The following is a 23,512-nucleotide window of genomic DNA, read 5'->3' as shown; positions in this document are numbered from 1 at the left end:
GCTTAATGAGCTATACCTGGGCCTGGTGTGGTTCAGGATATAAAGCTTGCTACCTAATTATAACCAACATGTTCCTGTTTTTCAGCATGTGACTGCGACCCGGCCGGCTCTCAGGGCGGCGGTCTGTGCGACACTCTGAGCGGTCGATGTGTCTGTAAAGAAAACGCTGAGGGTCGCCGCTGCGACCGCTGCAAACATGGCTTCTTCAACCTGAGACAGGACGACCCCGCCGGCTGTCAGGGTGACAAATAACATTTATCTTTTATATTTACAGCTTTTCATAAGTAATGGCAGCAAAGCTTTATTTTTAATGTTAAAATGTATTTGTCTGTAATGTTAAGGTCGGTATGACAACAAATCTGAGATGAAGCTGCTGCCTGATTATTCTTATAGAAACTTGTTCATCATGTCGGTCTAATGGTTTGTTTGTGTTTGTGTGTGTGTGTTTCAGTGTGCAGGTGTGATGTTTTAGGAAGTGTTGGCTCATGTAATCAGCTGACAGGAAGTTGTGAGTGTGAACATTTGGCAATCGGACCGTTGTGTGATCGATGTCTGGTAGGTTTTATTCTAGAGGAGACGTATTCGGCTCATTATCAGGTTCATACTTGTTGATACGTATTTTGGATTTCAACTAGAACATGACTACATAATTTAATGTTCAGAAAACCCATGCTTTTTATAATACTGTCCATCTGAATATACCTGCATTCACCTCTTAAATGCTCCGTTTTTGCAACTGTCTGTTTAAGCCCCCCTCCTGAAAAAGCTTCTTATGATCCACACCTCGTTGTGATGCACCTCTCGTTATGATCCACACCTCGTTGTGATGCACCTCTCGTTATGATCCACCTCTCGTTATGATCCACACCTCGTTATTTCTCTGAGTTTATACTGATGTTTATGTGTTTCTATCAGGCAGGTTTCTGGGGTTTGGGAAACTCTGGGTTCAGATGTTCACCCTGTGACTGTGATATTGGAGGAGCTCACAGCACCACGTATGTTTCCTCTGATTTTATTTTGCTTTTAGAATATTTAATGTCTAAATCTGCTTTTATACAACAAGCATGAGTAACATAATGAAGAGGAAATAATGATGAAGGTCAGAATCACAGATTACTCTGTCTACCCATAACAACTCCAGGATTTACCAGGAAAACAAACTGAGAAATGTCATGGAGATCAAAAGAAAAGGAATCCCTCCTCCACAAGTCAATAATAACAACTTCAACATTTGTTTATGATGTCATTAATTATTGTGTGGAATCTCAGTGGGCTTTACAGACTGTACAGGATACAACACCCTCTGTCCTTAGACCCACGCACCGCATAAGGAAAAACTTCCTAAAAGAAACCCCACAATTAAAAAGGGAACAAATGGAAGAAACCTCAGGGAAAGCAACTGAGGAGGGATTCCTCTCCCAGGACGGACAGACGTGCAATAGATGTCGTGTGTACAGGATAAACAACATAGTACAAATACAACATCCATTTGACAGAAATGATGGTGTGATCGAAAAAGAATGGATAAATCCAGGATAATGTCAGAAAGGCTTCCAGGCAGGCAGGACCAGGGCAGCAGGCGCAGCCACGATTCATGATCCAGACATAAACTTTAACAGTGGCAACCTGCCACATGAGAGACATAGAAACTCCAGGGATGATGCCCCGGATGCTGAGTTAGTAACATACATTTACATAAATGCATACAGATAGAGAGGGAGAAGAGGAGAGAGGAAGAGAAGGAGGAGAGCAGGAAGGTGTCCCCCGGCCATCTAAGCCTAGAGCAGCATAACCAGGGGCTGGTCCAAGGAAAGTTTTTTATAAGAAACACATGATTAGCAGGTTAAACTAAACTAACTTTATTTTGTTGTCCTCAGATGTTCTCCGGAGGGGCAGTGTCACTGTTTACCCAACATGGCAGGTCGCCGCTGCTCTGATCCCTCCCCAGGGTACTTCCTGCCTCCACTGGACTACTTCCTGTATGAAGCGGAGCTCGCTGCTCCGCTGCACGGAGGAAGTCCTCCTCCTCCTCCTCCTTCTTCTTCTTCTCTGGTGTGTACATGTGACGATCGGAGAGATTAGACAGTATCAGTGTACTAACTATATTAATGTGTATTTATCTGTTAGCATCAGTGTGTACTAACTATATTCAAGTCAAATTTCAAATCAAATGTATTTATATAGCCCAATATCACAAATGACACAGTGTGCTTTACAGACTGTACAGCATACAACACCCTCTGTCCTTAGAGCCTCACACCACACAAGGAAAAACTTCCTAAAATAAACCAACAATTAAAGAGGGAAACATGGAAAAAACCTCAGGGAGAGCAACTGAGGAGGGATCCCTCTCCCAGGACGGACAGACGTGCAATAGATGACGTGTGTACAGGATAAACAACATAGTAAAAATACAACATCCATGTGACAGACCTGATGGTGTAATTATACATTTAAAAAAAAAAAAGGATGAATCTTGGATGTCAAAAAGGCTTCCCGGTGTCTATATATATATATATATATATATATATATATAAACGTTGGCGTCAGGCAGGACCAGGGCAGCAGGCCCAGCCACGATTCCTGATCCTGACGTAAACCTTATCAGTGGCAACCTGCCACATGAGAGACACAGAAACTCCGGAGATGATGCCCCGGATGCTGAGTTAGTAACATACATTTACATAAATGACATTACATTACAGTTCATTTAGCTGACGCTTTTGTCCAAAGCGAAAAAGTGAAAACAATCATGAGGATACAACTCCGAACAGCAAGAATCTTGCAAGTACATTAGCTTCAAATAGCTACAATACTTAAAGTGCAGAACACTAGCTTCAAATAAGCCAAACAAAAGTACAACATACAGAAGCAATAGAATACCAATTCAACTATTAGCTACAAATAAGCCAAACCAATATAAGTGCAACATACAAAGAACAGTTTTATTTTTTTTATTATTATTATCATTTTATAAATGCATACAGATAGAGAGGAAGAGGAGAGGGAGAGAAGGAGGAGAGAGGAAGAGAAGGAGGAGAGGTGTCCCCCGGCCGTCTAAGCCTAGAGCAGCATAACCAGGGGCTGGTCCAAGGCAAGCCTGAGCCACCCCTTACTATAAGCTTTATCAAAAAGGAAAGTCTACTCTTAAATGTGGAGAGGGTGTCTGCCTCAAGAACAAACTGGGAGCTGGTTCCACAGGAGAGGAGCTTCATAGCTGAAGGCTCTGCTTCCCATTGTACTCTTAGAGACTCTATGAACCACAAGTAACCCTGCATTCTGGGAGCGCAATGCTCTAGTTGGTTTATAAGGAATATTTAAAGAGCCTACAAAATGATACACATGCAATTCTACTGATGATAGTAAATGCTATTTGTGGTGCAAAATAATGTGTTATTAATGAAACAATGCCCGGAGTATTTAATAAATCACGATTTATTATGTCAACCACCGATGTTGACATTGGCGCTACCGGAAACTGCAGACGCCATTTTCTGAAATGACAAGTAGAACACAGTCCACCAGTTGAATACATGGCATGGCAGACGCAGCGATGTCGGACTCTGGCTCGAATATTTCAACAGAATCCAGTGACAGTGAGTCGTCAATAGACTCGTTGCACTTTCATGAAGAGGAGTTTATTGAAGAGGATGCCGGTGTCGTGGATTTAGATCAAGGGTGGGGAACCTTTTTCATGTCAAGGGCCATTTTTTCGAACATCCTTCGAGGGCCATACTAATTATTGAACTCATAACCTCTGCAACAAATGTTTAAGACGCAGCCCATTCATTTCACTTTTCTTATATGCTGTGCAAAAAAGCAACTTTTTTAACCATGTATCTTTCTGTTTTATCAGAAATACTTTATTAGTCCTACAATGGGGAAATGTATCTTGTCACAGCAAAAGAACATATGAAGTAAAAAGGCAGTAAACAATAATTAAATAAATTAAAAAATAATAGAAGTACCAAGTGTTGATAGAAAATAAAGTGAATATTGCACATGGCAGTGATAATTGCACAGCAGTGGTGGAATAGTCTGTTCTTGGTGTGGTGGTCTACCTGTCTATCTGTCCATGTGTTTATGTTCCGCTCTGCAGAGAGCTGCTTGTTGGGCCGAACTCTGCCGAAGAGCGTTAACTTTATCCAAACGTACTCGTCCTTTCAGCTCGTGCAGTTTGACATGTTTCGTGTTTCACTGCAAGTACGTCCGCACAAACTAGGTACACTGGCCTTTTACTTCCTCAAAAAAATAAACGTTTGTCCATTTCTCCTGGAAAGTGTGACATTCCGCATCCACTTCTCTGTTTTACACTCTCCATGCTGCGTTCAATGACGTCAACAACAGTCTCGTTTAAAATTGAAGTGACCACGTGATGACACGTTCCGCTTGTGCTGTGTTCAAGGACCCTGACCTTGGCCAGGAAAAACAGTCAATCGCCCATCTAATGCGGTCTAGATTTATTTATTTATTTATTTTTTCTTGAGTGTGTTTATGAATTACCTCGAGGGCCGGATCAAATGGTCTCGTGGGCCGTATACGGCCCGGAGGCCGAAGGTTCCCCACCCATGATTTAGATCATGCGGGTGAGTTTAACGTGGTGGAAACAGACCAGCTCGAGACACAGTGTTCAAGATGGAGACACAGGGTTAGGGTTAGGGTTAGGGTCAGGAGTAATATGATCCCGTGTCCTTGTTCTTGTCAATACACATGCCGCTGCATTTTGGATCAACTGAAGAGTCTTAAGCGACTTTTTGGGATAACCTGATAACAATGAGTTGCAGTAATCCAGCCTTGAAGTAACAAATGCATGGACTGTCTGATGCTAATAGAAGGTCATTGGTAACTTTCACCAGTGCCGTCTCTGTGCTATGATGAACTCTAAATCCAGATTGAAAAACCTTAATAAACTATCATGTAAAAAATCACACAACTGTTTTGCGACTGCTTTCTCAAGGATCTTAGCGAGAAAGGGAAGGTTAGATATCGGACTATAGTTGGCTAAAACCTCTGTATCAAGACTAGGCTTTTTAAGAAGTGGTTTTATTACAGCTACTTTAAAGGATTGTGGTACGTAGCCAGATAATAGAGAAAAGTTGATCATATTTAATAACGAGGTGTTAATCAATGGTAAAACTTCTTTAAACAGTTTAGTTGGAATCGGGTCTAAAAGACAGGTTGATGGCTTAGACCAGGGGTCGGGAACCTATGGCTCTTTCGATAACGCAATATATCTCTGACTGTAGGTTAAGGTGTGTTCACACGTGTGTGCGTAGGGTGCGGAGCCCCGCCCTTCGCGAAACCGAGCAGAGGAGAAACTGCACAAAGCGAGCAGTAGACCGGGGGTGTCAAACTCAATCACAGAGAGGGCCAACATTAAAAACTGGGACTACGTCGAAGGCCAAACACGGTCCACATTTATTGAACAGGATACACATATTGGATAAAGTGCAAAAAGATATGGAACATATTTAAGTCAACTGCAAACGGATTGCTGAGCAGTTCAATTTAAATTTCCGAGCTGCAAAGTCGGCAAATGCGCTCAGTTTATTAGCAGAATGCTGTCGGGAACACAGCAGTGGAGATGGTTTGTCAGTGTTTGGAACCACGTAGTGACCAAAGTTTCCTTGCTGCATCAGTCTCCCACAGAAAGCTCGGCTTAGAAAGCTCTCACTGCATCATACATGTCCGTGATCACAGGGCCCTGAAGCTGCAGGTTTAACAGTGAGATGCTTCGCTATGTCGCACAAAAAGGCCAGCTCACATCGCCACTTTCGTCCCAGAGATCTGTCTTTCCCTTTGCTTTCCAAAAACTTTCATTTCATTCACACATTTAGATACTTCCTCGAATATGTATTTTACCGTGGTTGTGCCATGCATTGATTTAATTACCAAAACCGGCAGGCCAGTTATGACAGACATATGATATTATCTCGCGGGCCGGATAAAAGTTTTTAGAGTTTGACACCCGTGCAGTAAACACTGAAATGTGCACATAAACGTGATAAATAACGTAAGCATTTAGTTTATTTAATAAAAGAGCACCTGTTCAATGAAACACTGATACCGCTATTAGTACTCGGAGATGTGTTATTCTTTAAAAAATGCACGCTTAAAGTTACATTCAAATGTATTAAATATATGGCTCTCAAGGAAATACATAAAAAAATATTTGGCTTTTATGGCTCTCCCAGCCAAAAAGGTTCCCAACACCTGGCTTAGACGATAAGATTGTTGAAGTTAGTTGATTAAGGTTGATTGGAGTAAAACAGTCTAGATATATTTCAGGAGTTACTAATGTTTTTGGAATTCCGGAGGTTGAAGTTAAGTCATAACCAATTGAAGGCAGGAGGAGATTAATTTAGTCTCTAATAATTATAATTTTATGGTTAAAGAAGCTCATGAAGTCGTCACTACTGAGAGGAATAGAAGGCTCTGTAGAGCTGTGGCTCTCTGTCAGCCTCAGTGCTGAAAAGAAACCTGGGGTTGTTCTTATTTTCTTCTATCTCGCATTACAGAGAGCCTTCTTATACGTTTTAAGATGATCTAACCAGACTAAACGAGATTCTTCCAATTTAGTGGAACGCCATTTACTTTCAAGATTTCTCGACTTTTGTTTTAGTTTGCGGATTTGTAAATTAAGCCATGGAGCTTTCATTTTTTCATTTTCATAAACTTTCAATTTCAACACCATATCCCAGAACAAGGTCCAGAGTGTGGTTTAAACAGTGAGTTGGTTCATGTACATTCTGACTGAACCCAATTGAATCTAATATTGAGATAAACGCATTATTAAGGCTGTCACTATTGTTGGGTTTTGAAGCCCAAAGGGCGCTGTGATTGTCTTTCAATTGAATCCAGTAAACTTCTAGTTGATCAAGATACTTATTTATTTAAAGTGATGATGACAGCATTTCAAAAATACCCTCAGCCGAGGACACTTTCACACACCAAGTCCACAGTCCGAATCAATAAAGAGCCAGTCAGCTGTCTGTTGGTAAAAGTGAAAGTGGTACAAAAACATCATAAACATTTTTCTATATTCTCTACAGAAGGGTGTCGTCGTCCCTCATTGGTCCATGTTGGCGCGGTTATGCCCCTTGGTGGGCAGTCTTGTTGTGACGAGATGGAGGTAGACCTGAAACTCTTTGAAGAGAACCTACAGTGCTTCACATTCATAACTAATATAGTGCTCATTATACATTTGTGCAGAAATACATGTTGTGCAATAATACATTTTGATTGAGGTGGACGAGTACATGTGATAATCATTAAATGTGACACAATACAATCAGGAGTTTATTTACTTCACACTATCAACAACTACATGAATATTAAAGTCACCTACAATAATTACTTTATCTGTTTTAAGGACTAAACTTGATAAACATTCTGAGAATTCAGATAGAAATTCAGAATACGGACCAGGAGGGCGGTACACAGTAACAAATAAAATTGGCTTTATTGTTTTCCATGTTGGGTTTGAGAGCGTAAGAACAAGGCTTTCAAAAGAGTTATAGTTTAGTTTAGGTTTAGGATTGATCAAGAGGTTTGAGTCAAATATGGCCGCAACTCCACCTCCTCGGCCAATGCCTCGAGGAATGTGAGTATTAATATGACCAGGTGGAGTGGATTCATTTAGACTGACATATTCTTCATGTCTCAGCCAGGTTTCAGTCAGACAAAATAAATCAATCATTAATATTATTTAATATCATTGATATTAAATCATTTACCAATCCAGCTTTCGTTGATAAAGATCTGATGTTTAAGAGCCCACATTTAATTTGTCAATTTAGTTGCACTTTTGCAGCGGTGGTGTTTATTTTTATTAGATTTTCATGTATAACTCCTTCCGTTAACCATAGATTTGATTCATTTCAGTGGTCCTGGGACAGACACAGTCACTATGGGGATTTGAGTGGGTGACTGCCCGGAAAGAAGCCCAGAGAGGTGTGTAAGACTGCAACTCTGTCTCCTGGTCTCAACTCTGGGTTTTCATGGGTTAGGTCCACTAATAAACTTTGTAATATTATTGGATATGAGTTCTGCTCCAGCCAAAGTAGGATGGATGCGGTCACTCCTAATCAGACCGAGTCTTCCCCAGAAAGTCCGCCAATTGTCTACGAAGCCCACATCATTATCTGGACACCGCCATGAGAGCCAGCGACGGAATGATGACATGCAGCTAAACATGTCATCATTCAAAAGATTTGGCAGAGGACCAGAGAAAACTACGGAGTCCGACATCGTCTTTGCATATGTACACCGACTCCACATTAACTTTAGTACACTCCGATTGACGCAATCGCGTGTCATTACCGCCGAAGTGAATAACAATCTTACTGTATTTACGTTTAACCTTAGCCAGCAAGTTTCAAATGTGCTTCTATGTCACCCGCTCTGGCCCCCGGAATGCACGTGACTGTCGTCACTGGTGTCTCAAAATGAACGTATCTCAAAATTGAGCTACCGATAACCAGAGTTGGCTTCTCAGCTGGTGTGTCACTGAGGGGGGAGAACCTGTTAGAAACACCAAGCGGTTGGTGGTGAACCGTGGGCTTCTGATAACACTTCTTTCGGACAGTCACCCAGTCTCCCGGCTACTCGGGCCCCGCCGGGGGACAGCTAACAGGAGATACCACTGGTCGGCCCGCACCGGCTACAGGGGGCTTGCTAACAGCTACAGTTGCTAACCGCTGACTAACCATGGTGTGGAGCCGCTCATCTATCCCTCTAAAACTCGCCTCCAACCCTGCGTATAAACTACATTTAATACACGTACAGTTATCACTAAAGGAGGCAGAGCAATAGCTAAACATGAAACACACCGAGCAGGAGAGAGCAGAAGAGGAAGATGCCATCGCTAGCTGCCGAGCTACAGCAGCTAATGTTAGCAGAGCCGAAAGGAGCGTAAAGAATTGAGGATTTAGCGAGAGTCGCTAAGAGAAGGAGGATAAGGAGAGAGTTGTAAGTGCTTAGGAAGTACAAGTATAGGTTTAGATAGATGACAGCTAATTAGCCGATGTGATCAAGAATATAACAACATTAACTGAGTCGAGCTGGAGCTGCCGAAGCATGCTACTCGCAACAAAGAAACATTAACAACTGGAAATGACACGCTTACCGTAAAGCACTACACAACACCACACGTGTGTATGTGTGTATCTGTATTTGTATCTTACATATCAATATTATGATGCTGACCTTTGGAACAACCAACCTGGATTGGAACTTGCAGTCCAGCTGACCTGACACGTGGTCGCGCCTGCATAGACTTGTGGTGTATCCATGGAGGGGGATCCGTCTGCACAGCAATTTCATTCTGACATGTCTGAAATGTACAAAACACAACTTTACTAATAAATCTTTCAAACCAGCTTGAAATTGTATTGCATGTTTATACATGTCTGCGTAAAGAAAATATCTAATATCTTGAGGGCAGGAGGAGATTAATTTTGTCACTAATAATTATTAATAATATTAATAATAATTTTATGGTTAAAGAAGCTCATGAAGTCGTCACTACTGAGAGATATGGGAATAGAAGGCTCTGTAGAGCTGTGGCTCTCTGTCAGCCTCAGTGCTGAACAGAACTCTGGGGTTGTTCTTATTTTTCTTCTATTAATGAAGAGTAATAAGCTGTTCTGGCATTACGGAGAGCCTTCTTATATGTTTTAAAATAATCTAACCAGACTAAAAGAGATTCTTCCAGATTGGTGGAATGCCATTTGCTTTCAAGATTTCTCAACTTTTGTTTTAGTTTGCGGATTTGTAAATTAAGCCACGGAGCTTTCTTTTTCTGTTTTATGATCTTCTTCTTTAGAGGAGCAACAGAGTCAAGTGTTATTCGCAGTGAGGCAGCAGCACTATCAACAAGATGATTCATTTGTAGCTGAAGTACGCTACCAGCAACACAGAAACGTAGGAAAACCGGAAATGACGTGCTTACCATAAATCAGTGGTGATCGCTCAATGAGGTATTAATGTATTGCTTTGCTAGTATCAGTATATTCTAACAATGTGTATTTTGTGTACTTCCAGTTGAACCCCGTAGTTTTACCGCGCTGTGAGAAGTATTTCAGAGAGCAGGGGTACAACCTAAAGTTCACTAATGGACGGGTGGTTCTGGTTCGGAGGACTCGACACCTCGCTCGCCAGAAGAGACAGGTGGGACGTTTTATTAATTTCCTGTTTCACATTACATTGTCAGACGGCCAGTCAGATCTCAGCCTTGAGTTTGACTCCTGTTTGTCTCCGTCCTGCAGCAGAACCTTCCTCTGGAGACGGGTTATGCCCTGCAGATCATCCCTCGTCAAAGGACGGTGGGTCAGCTGATCACCTGGACTGGCCTGGGATTGGTCAGAGTGCTGGAGGGGGCAGGGCTTAGGTTCACTGTGGACAACCTCCCGTCATCCATGGATTACCAGCTAGTGATTCGTTACGAGCCGGAGGTAAAGAGAACTACCAGGGTTGTGGTCCAGGTTCTGTTCCAGGTCCAGGTCCTGGTTTCAGTCCTGGTCCTGGTTCTGATTTTGGTGCAAGTTTTTACAGACCAGAGGTGCGTTCCAATACCCATACTACCATACTATTTAGTGTGCCAGAAAATATTTAGTATGTCCCAATATCTAGTATGTTAAATGCAGTATGCCAAAAGTACAAGGATGTCCTACTGCATCCTGTCTTTTTTTGCAGCATTGAAGCAGCATGCTTTTCTTATTTTTACCCAAAATCCTTTGCACAGCAAATATATGAGCGTGAGGGTCAAAGTTCAAAGCGCCATGTTAGAATGAAGTACTATGTACCAGTTGTCTGCATACTGCATGCAACAGCTTTGTGTGCTTTGTAGGGCAGATACGTACTGAAAGTAAGAGTTTTATTTTCAGATATTACATAACAAAACTCTCTGATGTTATTGTTTTTTATCATTTGTTCTATAATTGTTTTCTATAAACTCTGGTATTAAGGATAATTACAACATTACATTTTAACACTTCAGACACAAATAATTAACAGAAAATGCCAGAGTTTGAAAAGAAGCACGTAATAATAAAAAGGTAAACTTTATCTGCATGCTGACTTTTATTTTCTGACGGCTTTAATGAGAAATGTTTCTTCCTCAGTTTCCGTCTGATTGGCTGGCTTCAGTCAGTATCATCGCAGCGTCACTGGGCGACGGCGGCTGCAGCAGCGACCCGACAGGAAGTAAAACTTTGATTCTACCTGGAAACTCCAGGTGAGACACCGTCAGAAAGGTCACATGACGGCTCAGGTGTGAAGCAAAAACCGTCCATTGTCTGGAATATGTTTCTTATTATTCACATTGCGACCACTAGAGATCGCTGTCAGATATGCCATGTTGTTTGCTGTTGTTGTTTACGTTTGATGGCTCAATGTTGATGTTTGTTGAAGTTTGTTTGTTCACTGTCATTGTTTAATCATTTGTTTGTTTATTTGTCTCCAGAGGGGGTATTCTGGACTCTCCGGTGTGTCTGAACGCAGGCGGTCGGTACTTTGTGGACGTCGTCTTTAACCAACAGCCCGGATCTGACGGCTCCTCCAACTCACACGTCCTCATCGACTCGGTGAGTCTTCATCTGTTCAGCCTAAATTCCTTGTGAGTGATTGACAGTCCAAATAATAAGTAACTGCAGGTGTGTCAGTGTTTGTGTATCTACACATGTTGTAGTGATAAACATGGAGTCCATTCATTATTTTTCTAAAACTCACAATGCAAGAAGTGAAACAATCCATCAAAGATCAATGAGAATTATTTACATATGTATATTTTTAGATGGGTTTGATTCCCAGCATCGAGTCTGTCCAAGATTTCTGCTCCCAGACGGACCTCGACTCTTTCCGTCGCTTTCGCTGCATTGGGTTGGCTGCAGAGCTGCAACCACAAGAGCCGCTACCCAAAGTCTGTGAGGGACTCGCCAAGAGCATGTCGGCACGAATCCACCGCGGAGCAGTTAGTAAGTATACAACATTAATATATAACAAGCTGTTAGTAAATATTTAACATTAATATATAACAAGCTGTTAGTAAATATTTAACATTAATATATAACAAACTGTTAATAAATATTTAACATTAATATATAACAGAGCTGTTTATAACTAGTTTAACTCATCGGCAGGAGTGCATTTTGAATCTTGAGGAATCTGTGAGAATATTGTTTACTAAATGTACCTGTTTATGCTTTAATAGGTTTTTCTGCTGAATCTTTGTTTGCTGCTGGTGTTTATATCTGTTGAGTTTGTGCTGCTGCATCAGGACGTCTGGGGACTGTCACAACCGGGCTCGAAAGGAGGTGACAAGGAGGGAAACCACACAATCCATAACTTTGCTCTAAGGTTTAATTAAGTGAATGACAGAAACACAAAGCACAAGCAAATAATAGGATCAGTCAGCAGCCCAAGGTGAAGATGAGACGAGAAGATCTTGTAGGTCTGCTTTATAGCCTGAGCCCAGCCTGCTCAGGTGTGCTGCATTACTGACAAGGTCTCAGCTCTACCAATCAACCTCCTGAAACACATGTTAAGCACACAGCCTGGGAAGGACAGGACAGGGCCACCTCTGAGGCCGTCACAGGACTGGTGTGTGTGTGTGTGTGTGTGTGTGTGTGTGTGTGTGTGTGTGTGTGTGTGCAAAATATCTGGAGAAAAACGAGTGATCGAGGTTCAGACTAAGACTCAGGAAGACAAAGAAACGGGAGTCTTTCTTAGAAGTCTTTTTGAGGAGTCTTTCTCAGGAGTCTTTCTCTGGAGTCTTTCTCTGGAGTCTTTCTCAGGAGTCTTGGTGGGAGGACGAGTGTGAAGCTCAGCTAGCCGTAACTGGCTCAGTATCTGGTTCTGCTGCTCTTCCCTCTCTATTGAAATGTGTAAACTTCCCCTTCCTGTCCGTGTGTCCTCTCGTAGATATTATAGCCTCACATACTCACAACACCACTGCGACCTCTCTGCTTCTGTCTGTCCCTCCCGCTCCTTCGCAGCACCTGGTCACAGGAGGTCTGTGGAGCTGGATCTCTCCACTTCCTTGCTCTCAGTGAGACTTGGATCACAGCAGATCACACTTCCCCCCTGCTGCTCTTTCCACAACTTCTCTCTCACCCCCTGCTCTGATGATCTCCCCCAGATCGAGTTTCTCTCTATGCACATTACTGTCACTGTAACTCAGCGGTTACATTAAACATTCTTGTTCTATCCCATCCTTTGGGGGAGTTTTTGGAGGACATAATCCTCTAACATCCCTGAAATGGCGTCCGCTCGTTTCTTCTCTGTGATTTCAACATCCAGTCAGAGAAGTCAACAGACTTTTTGTCTCTCCTCTCCTCCTGCTCTCTCCCAGTCTAACAAACCTAACTCCACTAACACTGCACCTGTCCACCGTAACTTTTGCTGCCTCTCTCCTTCCTCTCTGTCCTCTTCTCTACTCTCTACTGTCCCCTCCTCTCTGAAACTCTTCTCTATCTTCTACACCCTCCTTGAGCCCCCCACTCCCCCACCACCTTCTTACTTTCTGCCACTTTGTCAATTACTTCGTAAAGAAAATAGATGACGTACGTTCTTCATTTTCCAACTCACCAACTGAAATCAAATGTTCACCATCCCCATCACTTCCCTCACTCTAACTCCACCCCTCTCCAAATTAAGGTCTAACCCTCGTTACCTCGTTACTGGAGTCTCAGGCTCTGCTCGCTCCTGCTCCAATCCTACCTACAGGACCTACAAGGTAACTCAAGGTTACCTTGTTACTACAAGATAGTCATTCACTCTCATGGCTTCTCCTACCACAGCTACGCAGACGGCACTCAACTGATTCTGTCTGTGCCCCGGTCTGAAACCAGGTGGAGGTCCAAATCTCTGGTGGTCTGTCTGACATCAGTTAGTGGAGATGTCAGCCGTGCTGTGATAGGATCAGGCCCTTCCTAGATCCAGGCCAAGGTCAAACCATACACCCCAGCTCGCTCACTTTGCTCTGCATCCGTCAACCGGCTCGCTGCTCCCTCACTGCGAGTGGGACCCAGATACCCCTCAAATAAAACCGCCTGTTTGCTATCCTGGGTCCAAAATGGTGGAACGACCTCCCATTGATGTCCGGTCAACAGGAAGTCTTCAGACCTTCTGCAGACTGAAAACCCACCTGTTTCGCCTGCACCTTGGCCAATAATAAATAATAATAATAAATAAATAACAATCTTATTTCTGTGTAGCACTTGAATTAGTTGGCTCATTTGAAGCTAATGTAGCTGCAAGATTTTTACTGTTTGGAGAAAGTATTCTCATGATTGTTTGTGTGGTGATAATTCCAAAACGAATCACCTACTGGTAAGAAATGAACAAATATAGAAGTTAGAGCTTTGGTGTTATTTAATGAAAAGTCAGAAGTGTTCAACAGAATCCATAGTTTTCAGCTGAAAGGACAGAACCTGCACCAACATGTGCTACAAGTATCTGACCTGAGTTTACAGAAACGCATAATTTATACAGTCGAGCTGCTCAAGCAGGACCACAGCTAAAACACATATCTGTCTACCAAATGGGAACAAAAGGTCGAGGACATCACATGTTAATTACAACTGTTAACATCCATCTGCTAATTGCCTGATGATGGTCACAGTGCACCTACTGTCTGTCCACTGCTAGTAGACAGGGACACCAGATATGTGTATTACAGCTGTGAGGCCAAACAACAGCTCTATAGAAATAAAATATAACCAGAACATTATATGATAAATTTCCACGACAGTTTGCACTTAATGTCGCTTTGGACAAAAGCGTCAGCTAAATGTAATGTTATTTTTTTAAATATGCATTCCAATATCTTGTGTTTCACTTCCAGATTCCTGATTGTTCTTGTTTTTTGATGGTTTTCTGAACATCTTTTCATTTTGTTTTCTAAGTTTTTCTCTGTGTTGTTCCTCTCGTCAGTTTGCAGGTGTAACGTTGTCGGCTCTCTCGGACCATCCTGCAGTAAACTGGGCGGGCTCTGTGAATGTAAATCCAATGTGATTGGCCGTTGCTGTGATACCTGTGCACCACTGACCTTTGGCTTCGGACCCGACGGCTGCCAACGTAAGGAGTTATCACAACAAAAGTCCAAAAGCACTTCTGAAATGATGACACAAAATTAAGCAGATAAACATAATTTCTTTCTGATGTGCTTAACATTTTGAGGACAAATTAATGGATGTTAGTCGATGATGATTTGTCTCTGCTATTTGTTTTGCAGGCTGTGAGTGTGACCCTCGTGGTTCGGTGTCGGAGCTTTGTGATCAGGTCAGAGGTCAGTGCTCATGTCATGCAGAGGTCACAGGCCAGCGCTGTGATCGCTGTCACGCTGGATTCTGGGGTTTTCCCTTCTGTCGACCCTGTGAGTGTAATGGACTGTCGGAGGCGTGTGATGAGGAAACTGGAGAGTGTCTGAACTGCAGGGACCACACCATCGGACCAAACTGTGACAGGTTTTTTATTTTTATATATATTCACACAAATATATACATGTGTGTGTATATATACACACACACATTTATATATACACACACACATATATATATATATATATATATATATATATCCATCCATCCATCCATCCATCGTCTACCGCTTATCCGGGATCGGGTCGCGGGGGCAGCAGCTCCAGTAAGGAACCCCAATCTTCCCTTCTCCGGGCCACATCCTCCAGCTCCGACTGGGGGATCCTGAGGCGTTCCCAGGCCAGTGAGGAGATATAATCTCTCCACCGAGTCCTGGGTCTTCCCCGGGGTCTCCTCCCAGCTGGACGTGCCTGGAACACCTCCCTAGGGAGGCGCCCAGGTGGCATCCTTACTAGATGCCCGAACCACCTCAACTGGCTCCTTTCAACGTATATATATATATATATATATATAACATGGACCAAACTGTTTTATTTTATTTTGTATATATACACTATATGGCCAAAAGTAAACCACGTAAAGTTACAGAGCGGGGTTGCCGAGTGAAGAGGCGCATAGTGCGTAAAAGTCGCCAAAGCTCTGCCGACTCAATAACTGCAGAGTTCCAAACCAGCTCTGGCATTAATATCAGCACCAAAACTGTGCGCCGGGAGCTTCATGGCCGAGCAGCTGCATGCAAGTCTTACATCACCAAGCACAATGCTTGACACATTGCTTCAGCTTACCAAGTCATTTTGGACAATTCTATGCTTCCAACTTTGTGGGAACAGTTTGGGGACAAACCTTTTCTGTTCCAGCATGACTGTGCCCCAGTGCACAAAGCAAGGTCCATAAAGGCATGGTGGGACGAGTTTGGTGTGGAAGAACTTTACTGGCCTGCACAGAGCCCTGACCTCAACCCCATTGAACACCTTTGGGATGAACTAGATTGCGAGCCGGGCCCTCTCGTTAAACATCAGTGTCTGACCTCACTAATGCTCTTCTGGATGAACGGGCAAAAATTCCCACAGACACACTCCAACATGTTGTAGAAAGCCAGAAGAGTGGAAGCTGTTATAGCTGCAAAGGGGGAACAACTTCATAGATAAGTTTGGAATGGGATGTTATAAAAGCTCCTGTAGGTGTAATGTGGAGGTGGCCCAATACTTTTGTCCATATAGTGCAGGGGTCGGGAACCTTTTTGGCTGGGAGAGCCATAAAAGCCAAATATTTTTAAATGTATTTCCATATGGAGATCCTGCGATGTAGTTAAAAGAGCAGATTAGTGGGCAGGATGCGAGAGAAGATGCAGCTGATGGTGTATCACTGCATCATACACCAGGAAGTGCTGTGTTGTAAAGCTCTGGAGATGGCACAAGTAATAAGCACCGTAACACAGACAGTTAACTTTATAAGAGCCAATTGAAGTCTTTTCTTGAGGAGATACATTCTGAACATGGCGGTGCGATGGCTGAGTCGAAGGAAAGTGCTGAATAGATTTTTGGAGTTGCATGAGGAAATCTGCCAGTTTTTGGAAGCAAAGGGAAACACTGAGCTGGCCTGTTTGTGCGACATAACCAAGCATCTCACTGTTAAACCTCCAGCTTCAGGGCCGTGTGATCACGGACATGTATGATGTAGTGAGAGTTTGCAGTTGACGTGGAAACAGCACCTGTGAACATCCAAATGGAGCTGATTGACCTCCAGTGTAACGACACACTCAAGGCGAAGTATGACTCTGTGGGCGCTGCACAGTTTCCAAGCTTCACCCCAAAACGATGCCTTAATTTTGGCCCCCTCTGTGATCGAGTTGGACACCCCTGGTCTACTGCTTGCTTTGTGCAGTTTCTCCTCAGCTGTTTCGCGAAGGGCGGGGCTCCACCCCCTACACACACACACACACACACACACACACACACACACACGTGCGCACACAGTTACAGTCAGAGACAGTGGAGGAAAGGAGAGGGGAGAACTAAAACAAAATCCGCTGGTAAATGTTTTACTTTAAAATGACACAGTATAATTATTTATTACTTGTTAATCATATCATATCAAATGTCAGCTCTAAATTGTCTGCGAGCCATATCGCGTCATCGAAAGAGCCATATATGGCTCACAAGCCATAGGTTCCCGACCCCTGATATAGTGTATACACACACACACACATACATTATATATATATCACATACATATATATATGTATGTGATATATATATAATATATATATATATATGTGCTTCTGGAAAACCATCCGGCACCTCAGGACGGGGAAGCGAGGAACCATCCAAGCTGTGTACAGCAAGGGTGGGACCCTGCTGACTTCAACTGAGAAGGTTATCGGCCGCTGGAAGGAGCACTTTGAGGAACTCCTGAATCCGACTAACACGGCCTCTATGGTTGAGGCAGAGCTAGAAGCTGATGGGGGATCATCGTCAATTTCCCTGATGGAAGTCACTGAGATAGTCAAACAACTCCACAGTGGCAAAGCCGCAGGGGTTGATGAGATCCGTCCAGAAATGCTGAAGGCTTTGGGTGTTGAGGGGCTGTCTTGGTTGACACGCCTCGTCAACATTGCGTGGAAGTCTGGGACAGTGCCTAGGGGTTGGCAGACCGGGGTGGTGGTTCCCCTATTTAAAAAGGGGGACCAGAGAGTGTGTGCCAACTACAGGGGTATCACACTTCTCAGCCTCCCTGGTAAAGTCTACTCCAAGGTACTGGAAAGGAGGGTTCGGCCGGTAGTCGAACCTCTGATTGAAGAATAACAATGCGGATTCCGTCCTGGTCGTGGAACAACGGACCAACTCTTTACTCTCGCAAGGATCCTGGAGGGGGCCTGGGAGTACGCCCATCCGGTCTACATGTGTTTTGTGGATCTGGAGAAGGCGTATGACCGGGTCCCCCGGGTGATACTGTGGGAGGTGCTGCGGTAGTATGGGGTGAGGGGGGTCACTTTTGAGGGCCATCCAATCCCTGTACGCCCAAAGCGAGAGTTGTGTCCGGATACTCGGCAGTAAGTCGGTTTGAGTCGCTTTTTATCACCAATCCTGTTCGTGATTTTCATGGATAGGATATCGAGGCGTAGTCGTGGAGGAGAGGGGTTGCAGTTCGGTGACCTGAGGATCTCATCGCTGCTCTTTGCAGATGATGTGGTCCTTATGGCATCATCGGTCTGTGACCTTCAACAGTCACTGGATCGGTTCGCAGCCGAGTGTGCAGCGGTTGGGATGAGGATCAGCACCTCCAAATCTGAGGCCATGGCTCTCAGCAGGAAACCGGTGGATTGCCTACTCCGGGTAGGGAATGAGCCATTACCCCAAGTGAAGGAGTTCAAATACCTCGGGGTCTTGTTCGCGAGTGAGGGGACAATAGAGCGAGAGATTGGCCGGAGAATCGGAGCAGCGGGGGCGGTATTACAGTCACTTTACCGCACCGTTGTGACGAAAAGAGAGCTGAGCCAGAAGGCAAAGGTCTTCGTTCCTACCCTCACCTATGGTCATGAAGGCTGGGTCATGACCGAAAGAACGAGATCACGGGTACAAGCGGCCGAAATAGGTTTTCTCAGACGGGTGGCTGGCGTCTCCCTTAGAGATAGGGTGAGAAGCTCAGCCATCTGTGAGAGACTCTGAGTAGAGCCGCTGCTCCTTTACGTTGAAAGGAGCCAGTTGAGGTGGTTCGGGCATCGAGTAAGGATGCCACCTGGGCGCCTCCCTAGGGAGGTGTTCCAGGCACGTCCAGCTGGGAGGAGACCCCGGGGAAGACCCAGTACTCAGTGGAGAGATTATATCTCCTCACTGGCCTGGGAACGCCTCAGGATCCCCCAGTCGGAGCTGGAGGATGTGGCCCGGAGAAGGGAAGATTGGGTTTCCTTACTGGAGCTGCTGCCCCCGCGACCCGATCCCGGATAAGCGGTAGACGATGGAAGGATGGATGGATATATATATGTGTGTATGTGATATAAAAGTATATATTTAATCCTCATACACCAAACTGATGTCTGTGTTTTCAGACTGGATCTTGTGGATCTCGTGGATATTTAAGAGGTTTTGGTTTTGATGACTTCCTGTGTTGCTGATGCAGGTGTGTTGGGGGGTACTATGGTGACCGTGTCTCCAGACGGCCCTGTGAGCCCTGCCAGTGTCCGGACGTTCAGGGCAGCGGACGATTCTTTGCCACTTCCTGTCAACACGACCCACAATCCCTCAGTCTGACCTGTAACTGCAGGCCGGGGCACACAGGTAGGAGCAGGCCGGAGAGTGTTTAAGGAAATACCTTGAAGTCCGACGTGACACGGATCAGGAGAGTGAAGGAAACATAGAGTTGGTTTTATGGGGTCAAATGTTCTAGTCTAGCTACACGTACATAGCAGTACACCCTGAACACGCCGCTTTAAGTCACTGAAAATAGCAAAACCCTGGCCAAGGTGAAGATTTTCAGAAACGTTATAATTTTCAGTTTTGGTGTGTAGACAGGGAAAATCAGTTTTTGGGACAGAGACTTCAGCATTAATGCTACAGCGTCTTCATCTGGCAGAGAAAAATAAAAGATAATGTTTTATTTATTCAAACCACAGTATTAACACTAGACTGACACTAGAGGGAAACATAATGTTATATTATGATTATATTATTAACATGATGTCGTCTCAGGCCCGCACTGCGACAGGTGCAGCCCTGGTTTCTATGGTGACCTGGCGTCTCCAGGCGTCGGCTGTGATCGTTGTCCCTGCAACAACAATATCGACCCTGACGACCGTGACGCCTGCGACAGCGTGACGGGGGGGTGTCAGCACTGCCTGCACAACACGACGGGGCTGGGCTGCCAGGACTGCAAACCTGGTCACTACGGCAACGCCCTGGAGCAGGACTGCAAAGGTAAAGGATACAACAGTAACAACAACAATAACAATAACAATGGTAATAACAATAATAATAATAATAATAATAATAATAACAATCAAATAATAAGGCATTGTACGTTCCTTCAAAACCAGGGATACATTTAATGTCAACGTTTTAAATACGTATCAGCCTCCCCGGCGTTATCGTCTCTTCTCAATACAACTTTATATAAAGCACCTTTTAACCCAGAGACTCACAGGCTCTCAGAGACCGGGGCTACAGTTACTAAACACGGAGAAGTGGTTTAACCTCGGCCTTCTCTAAAGGGAAAGTGTCTGTGTACAAAGAGTGCTTAACAATACTTATAATCGTTTTTAAAAACGGGGTAGGTAGGGGGTCCAGTGAGCACGTAGAGGGTTTTGAGGTAAATAATGCTTGTGAACACCATCAGGCAGCGTCTTCATGTAAAGACAAAGCTCTAAAGTTTGTCACTGACTTTATCTGATATATTTCACTATGTAATTACATTACATTACATTACAGTTCATTTAGCTGACGCTTTTGTCCAAAGCAACGTACAAAAAGTGCAAACAATCATGGAGATACAACTCCAAACAGCAAGAATCTTGTAAGTACAATAGCTTCAAATAGGTACAATCGTATAAGTGAACACTGTCTTCAAATAGCCAGTTTGAAGTGCAACAACATAAGTGCAACATACAGAAACTATTAGCTATAAATAAGCCAAACCAATACAAGTGCAACATACAAAGTACAGTTATTTAGTTTTCTTCATTCGCCGAGGTGCAGTCGAAACAGGTGAGTTTTCAGTCTGCGTCGAAAGGTATGAAGACTGTCTGCTGTTCTCACATCAATGGGGAGGTCGTTCAATTTGGGCTGCATTCTGGATGAGCTGTAGAGGTCGAATGGCACATGCAGGCAGTCCAGCGAGGAGGGAGTTGCAGTAGTCAAGGCGGGAGATGACAAGAGCCTGAACAAGAACCTGTGTCGCCTTCTGAGTCAGTAGGGGACGTATCCTCCTGATGTTGTACAGAGTGCATCTGCAGGAGCGGGTTGTTGCAGCGATGTTGGACATTTGGTTGTCCAGCGTCACACCCAGATTCCTTGCAGTCAGAGTCGGGGAAACAACAGAGGAGCCGATGTTAATGGTAAGGTCTTAGATGGGAGAGCCCTTACCTGGAAGGAAAAGGAGCTCGGTCTTGTCAAGGTTGAGTTTCAAGTGATGTGTCGCCATCCACCGAGAGATATCAGCCAGACAAGCCGAGATCCGTGCCTCCACCTGGGTTTCAGATCTGGGAAAAGACAGAATCAGTTGAGTGTCATCTGCATAGCTGTGGTAGGAGAAACCATGAGAGTGAATGACAGATCCAATTGAGTTGGTGTACAGTGAAAAGAGGAGAGGCCCCAGGACAGAGCCCTGAGGTACACCGGTGGTGAGTTGACAGGGGTCCGACAGAGACCCTCTCCAAGTTACCCTGTAGGTGCAATCCTTTAGGTAGGATTCAAGCAGGGAGAGAGCAGAGCCTGAGACTCCCAGTTCTTGGAGGGTGTGGAGGAGGATCTGGTGGTTCACTGTGTCAAACGCAGCAGAAAGGTCCAGAAGGATGACAACAGAGGAGAGGGAGGATGCTCTAGCAGTGTGGAGTTCCTCAGTGACAGCGAGGAGGGCAGCCTCAGTTGAGTGGCCTGCCTTAAAACCAGATTGGTGCGGATCAAGAAGGTTGTTCTGGTGAAGGTAAGACGAGAGTTGATTAAAGATTGCACGCTCAAGTGTTTTGGAAAGAAAAGAAAGAAGAGAGACAGGTCTGTAGTTGTTGACTTCAGAAAGATCGAGTGAGGGTTTCTTTAAGAGAGGGTTCACTCTTGCCTCCTTAAGATTGTTAGGAAAGCAACCAGATGTTAAGGAGGTGTTGATGAGATGGGTGAGAAAAGGATAGGGTCCAGAGGGGGCAGGTGGTAGAACGGGTAGAGGTAATGAGAGATAGAACTTCATTCGAAGAGAGAGTGGAGAAAGAAGTAAGAGGGGGGGGAAGTGATGTGGATGGTGAACAAATGATGTTAGTCGGCAAGTCAGAAAATAAAGAGCGTATGTCATCTATCTTTTTTACAACGTAGTTGACAAAGTGGGACGGTAGGAAGGAAGAAGGAGGTGGGGGACTGGGAGGGTTGAGGAGGGTGGAGAAGATAGAGAAAGGTTTTTTGTGATTGGAGAAAGAGGATTGAATTTTTTGTTGGAAGAAAGTGCTTTTCGCTTCTGAAATTGAAGAAGAGAAAGAGGAGAGAAGAGTTTGAAAGGTAAGCAGGTCGTGAGGGTGTTTTGATTAATATATTTATTGTGTATTTCCCAGAGTGCTCTTGTGACCGGCGAGGAACGGAGGTGACCCAGTGTCCTCTGGGGAGTCCCTGTTTCTGTGACTCGAGGACGGGACAGTGTCCCTGCAGGGCGGGGGTGCAGGGCGTCCTCTGTGACGAGTGTGAGGACGGATACTGGAACCTGGACGGAGCCTCGGGGTGTCAGCCCTGCAGCTGTGACACGGTCAACACCTTCAGCAACACCTGCAGAAAGGTGAGACCTGCCCCCCCCCCACACACATTATATATATATATATATATATATATATATATATATATATATATATATGTGTATGTATATATATATATGTGTATGTATATATGTATATATGTATGTGTATGTATATATGTATATCAAATCAAATCAAATCAAGTTTATTTGTATAGCCCAATATCACAAATTATACATTTGTCTCAGTGTGCTTTACAGACTGTACAGGTTACGACATCCTCTGTCCTTAGACCCTCGCATCGCACAAGGAAAAACTTCCTAAAAAGAAACCCCATAATTAAAGGGGAAAAAATGGAAGAAACCTCAGGGAGAGCAACTGAGGAGGGATCCCTCTCCCAGGACGGACAGACGTGCAATAGATGTCGTGTGTACAGGATAAACAACATAGTACAAATATAACATTTGACAGAAATTATGTTGTGTTGGAAAAAAAAGAAATAGAAAGTATGGATGAATCCAGGAAAACATCAATAAGGCTTCCCGGTGTCCAGCAGGACCAGGTCAGCAGGCGCTGTCACGATTCATGATCCTGACGTAAACTTTATCAGTGGCAACCTGCCACATGAGAGACAGACACTCCGGGGATGATACCTCGGATGGTGAGTTAGTAACATACATTTACATAAATGCATACAGATAGAGAGGGA

General features: G+C 44.1%; 1 protein-coding gene across 1 annotated transcript in view; it reads left to right on the top strand.

The window, feature by feature from the left end:
- Window positions 1–23,512, top strand: part of lamb4 (laminin, beta 4) — a 47,699-nt gene that overhangs the window by 10,150 nt on the left and 14,037 nt on the right. The window contains exons 10-23 of the mRNA XM_029433970.1: window positions 86–241; window positions 452–555; window positions 916–995; window positions 1,878–2,052; window positions 10,045–10,170; window positions 10,269–10,454; window positions 11,124–11,236; window positions 11,465–11,585; window positions 11,795–11,975; window positions 14,935–15,078; window positions 15,236–15,467; window positions 19,500–19,657; window positions 20,069–20,293; window positions 22,630–22,847. Of these exons, the coding sequence (XP_029289830.1) occupies window positions 86–241; window positions 452–555; window positions 916–995; window positions 1,878–2,052; window positions 10,045–10,170; window positions 10,269–10,454; window positions 11,124–11,236; window positions 11,465–11,585; window positions 11,795–11,975; window positions 14,935–15,078; window positions 15,236–15,467; window positions 19,500–19,657; window positions 20,069–20,293; window positions 22,630–22,847 (2,219 nt within the window). The remainder of the gene's footprint in view (window positions 1–85; window positions 242–451; window positions 556–915; window positions 996–1,877; window positions 2,053–10,044; window positions 10,171–10,268; window positions 10,455–11,123; window positions 11,237–11,464; window positions 11,586–11,794; window positions 11,976–14,934; window positions 15,079–15,235; window positions 15,468–19,499; window positions 19,658–20,068; window positions 20,294–22,629; window positions 22,848–23,512) is intronic.

This window comes from Cottoperca gobio, chromosome 6 (assembly GCF_900634415.1).
Source record: "Cottoperca gobio chromosome 6, fCotGob3.1, whole genome shotgun sequence".
Lineage (NCBI taxonomy): Eukaryota > Metazoa > Chordata > Actinopteri > Perciformes > Bovichtidae > Cottoperca > Cottoperca gobio.
This window is presented reverse-complemented; position numbering and strand designations above follow the sequence as displayed.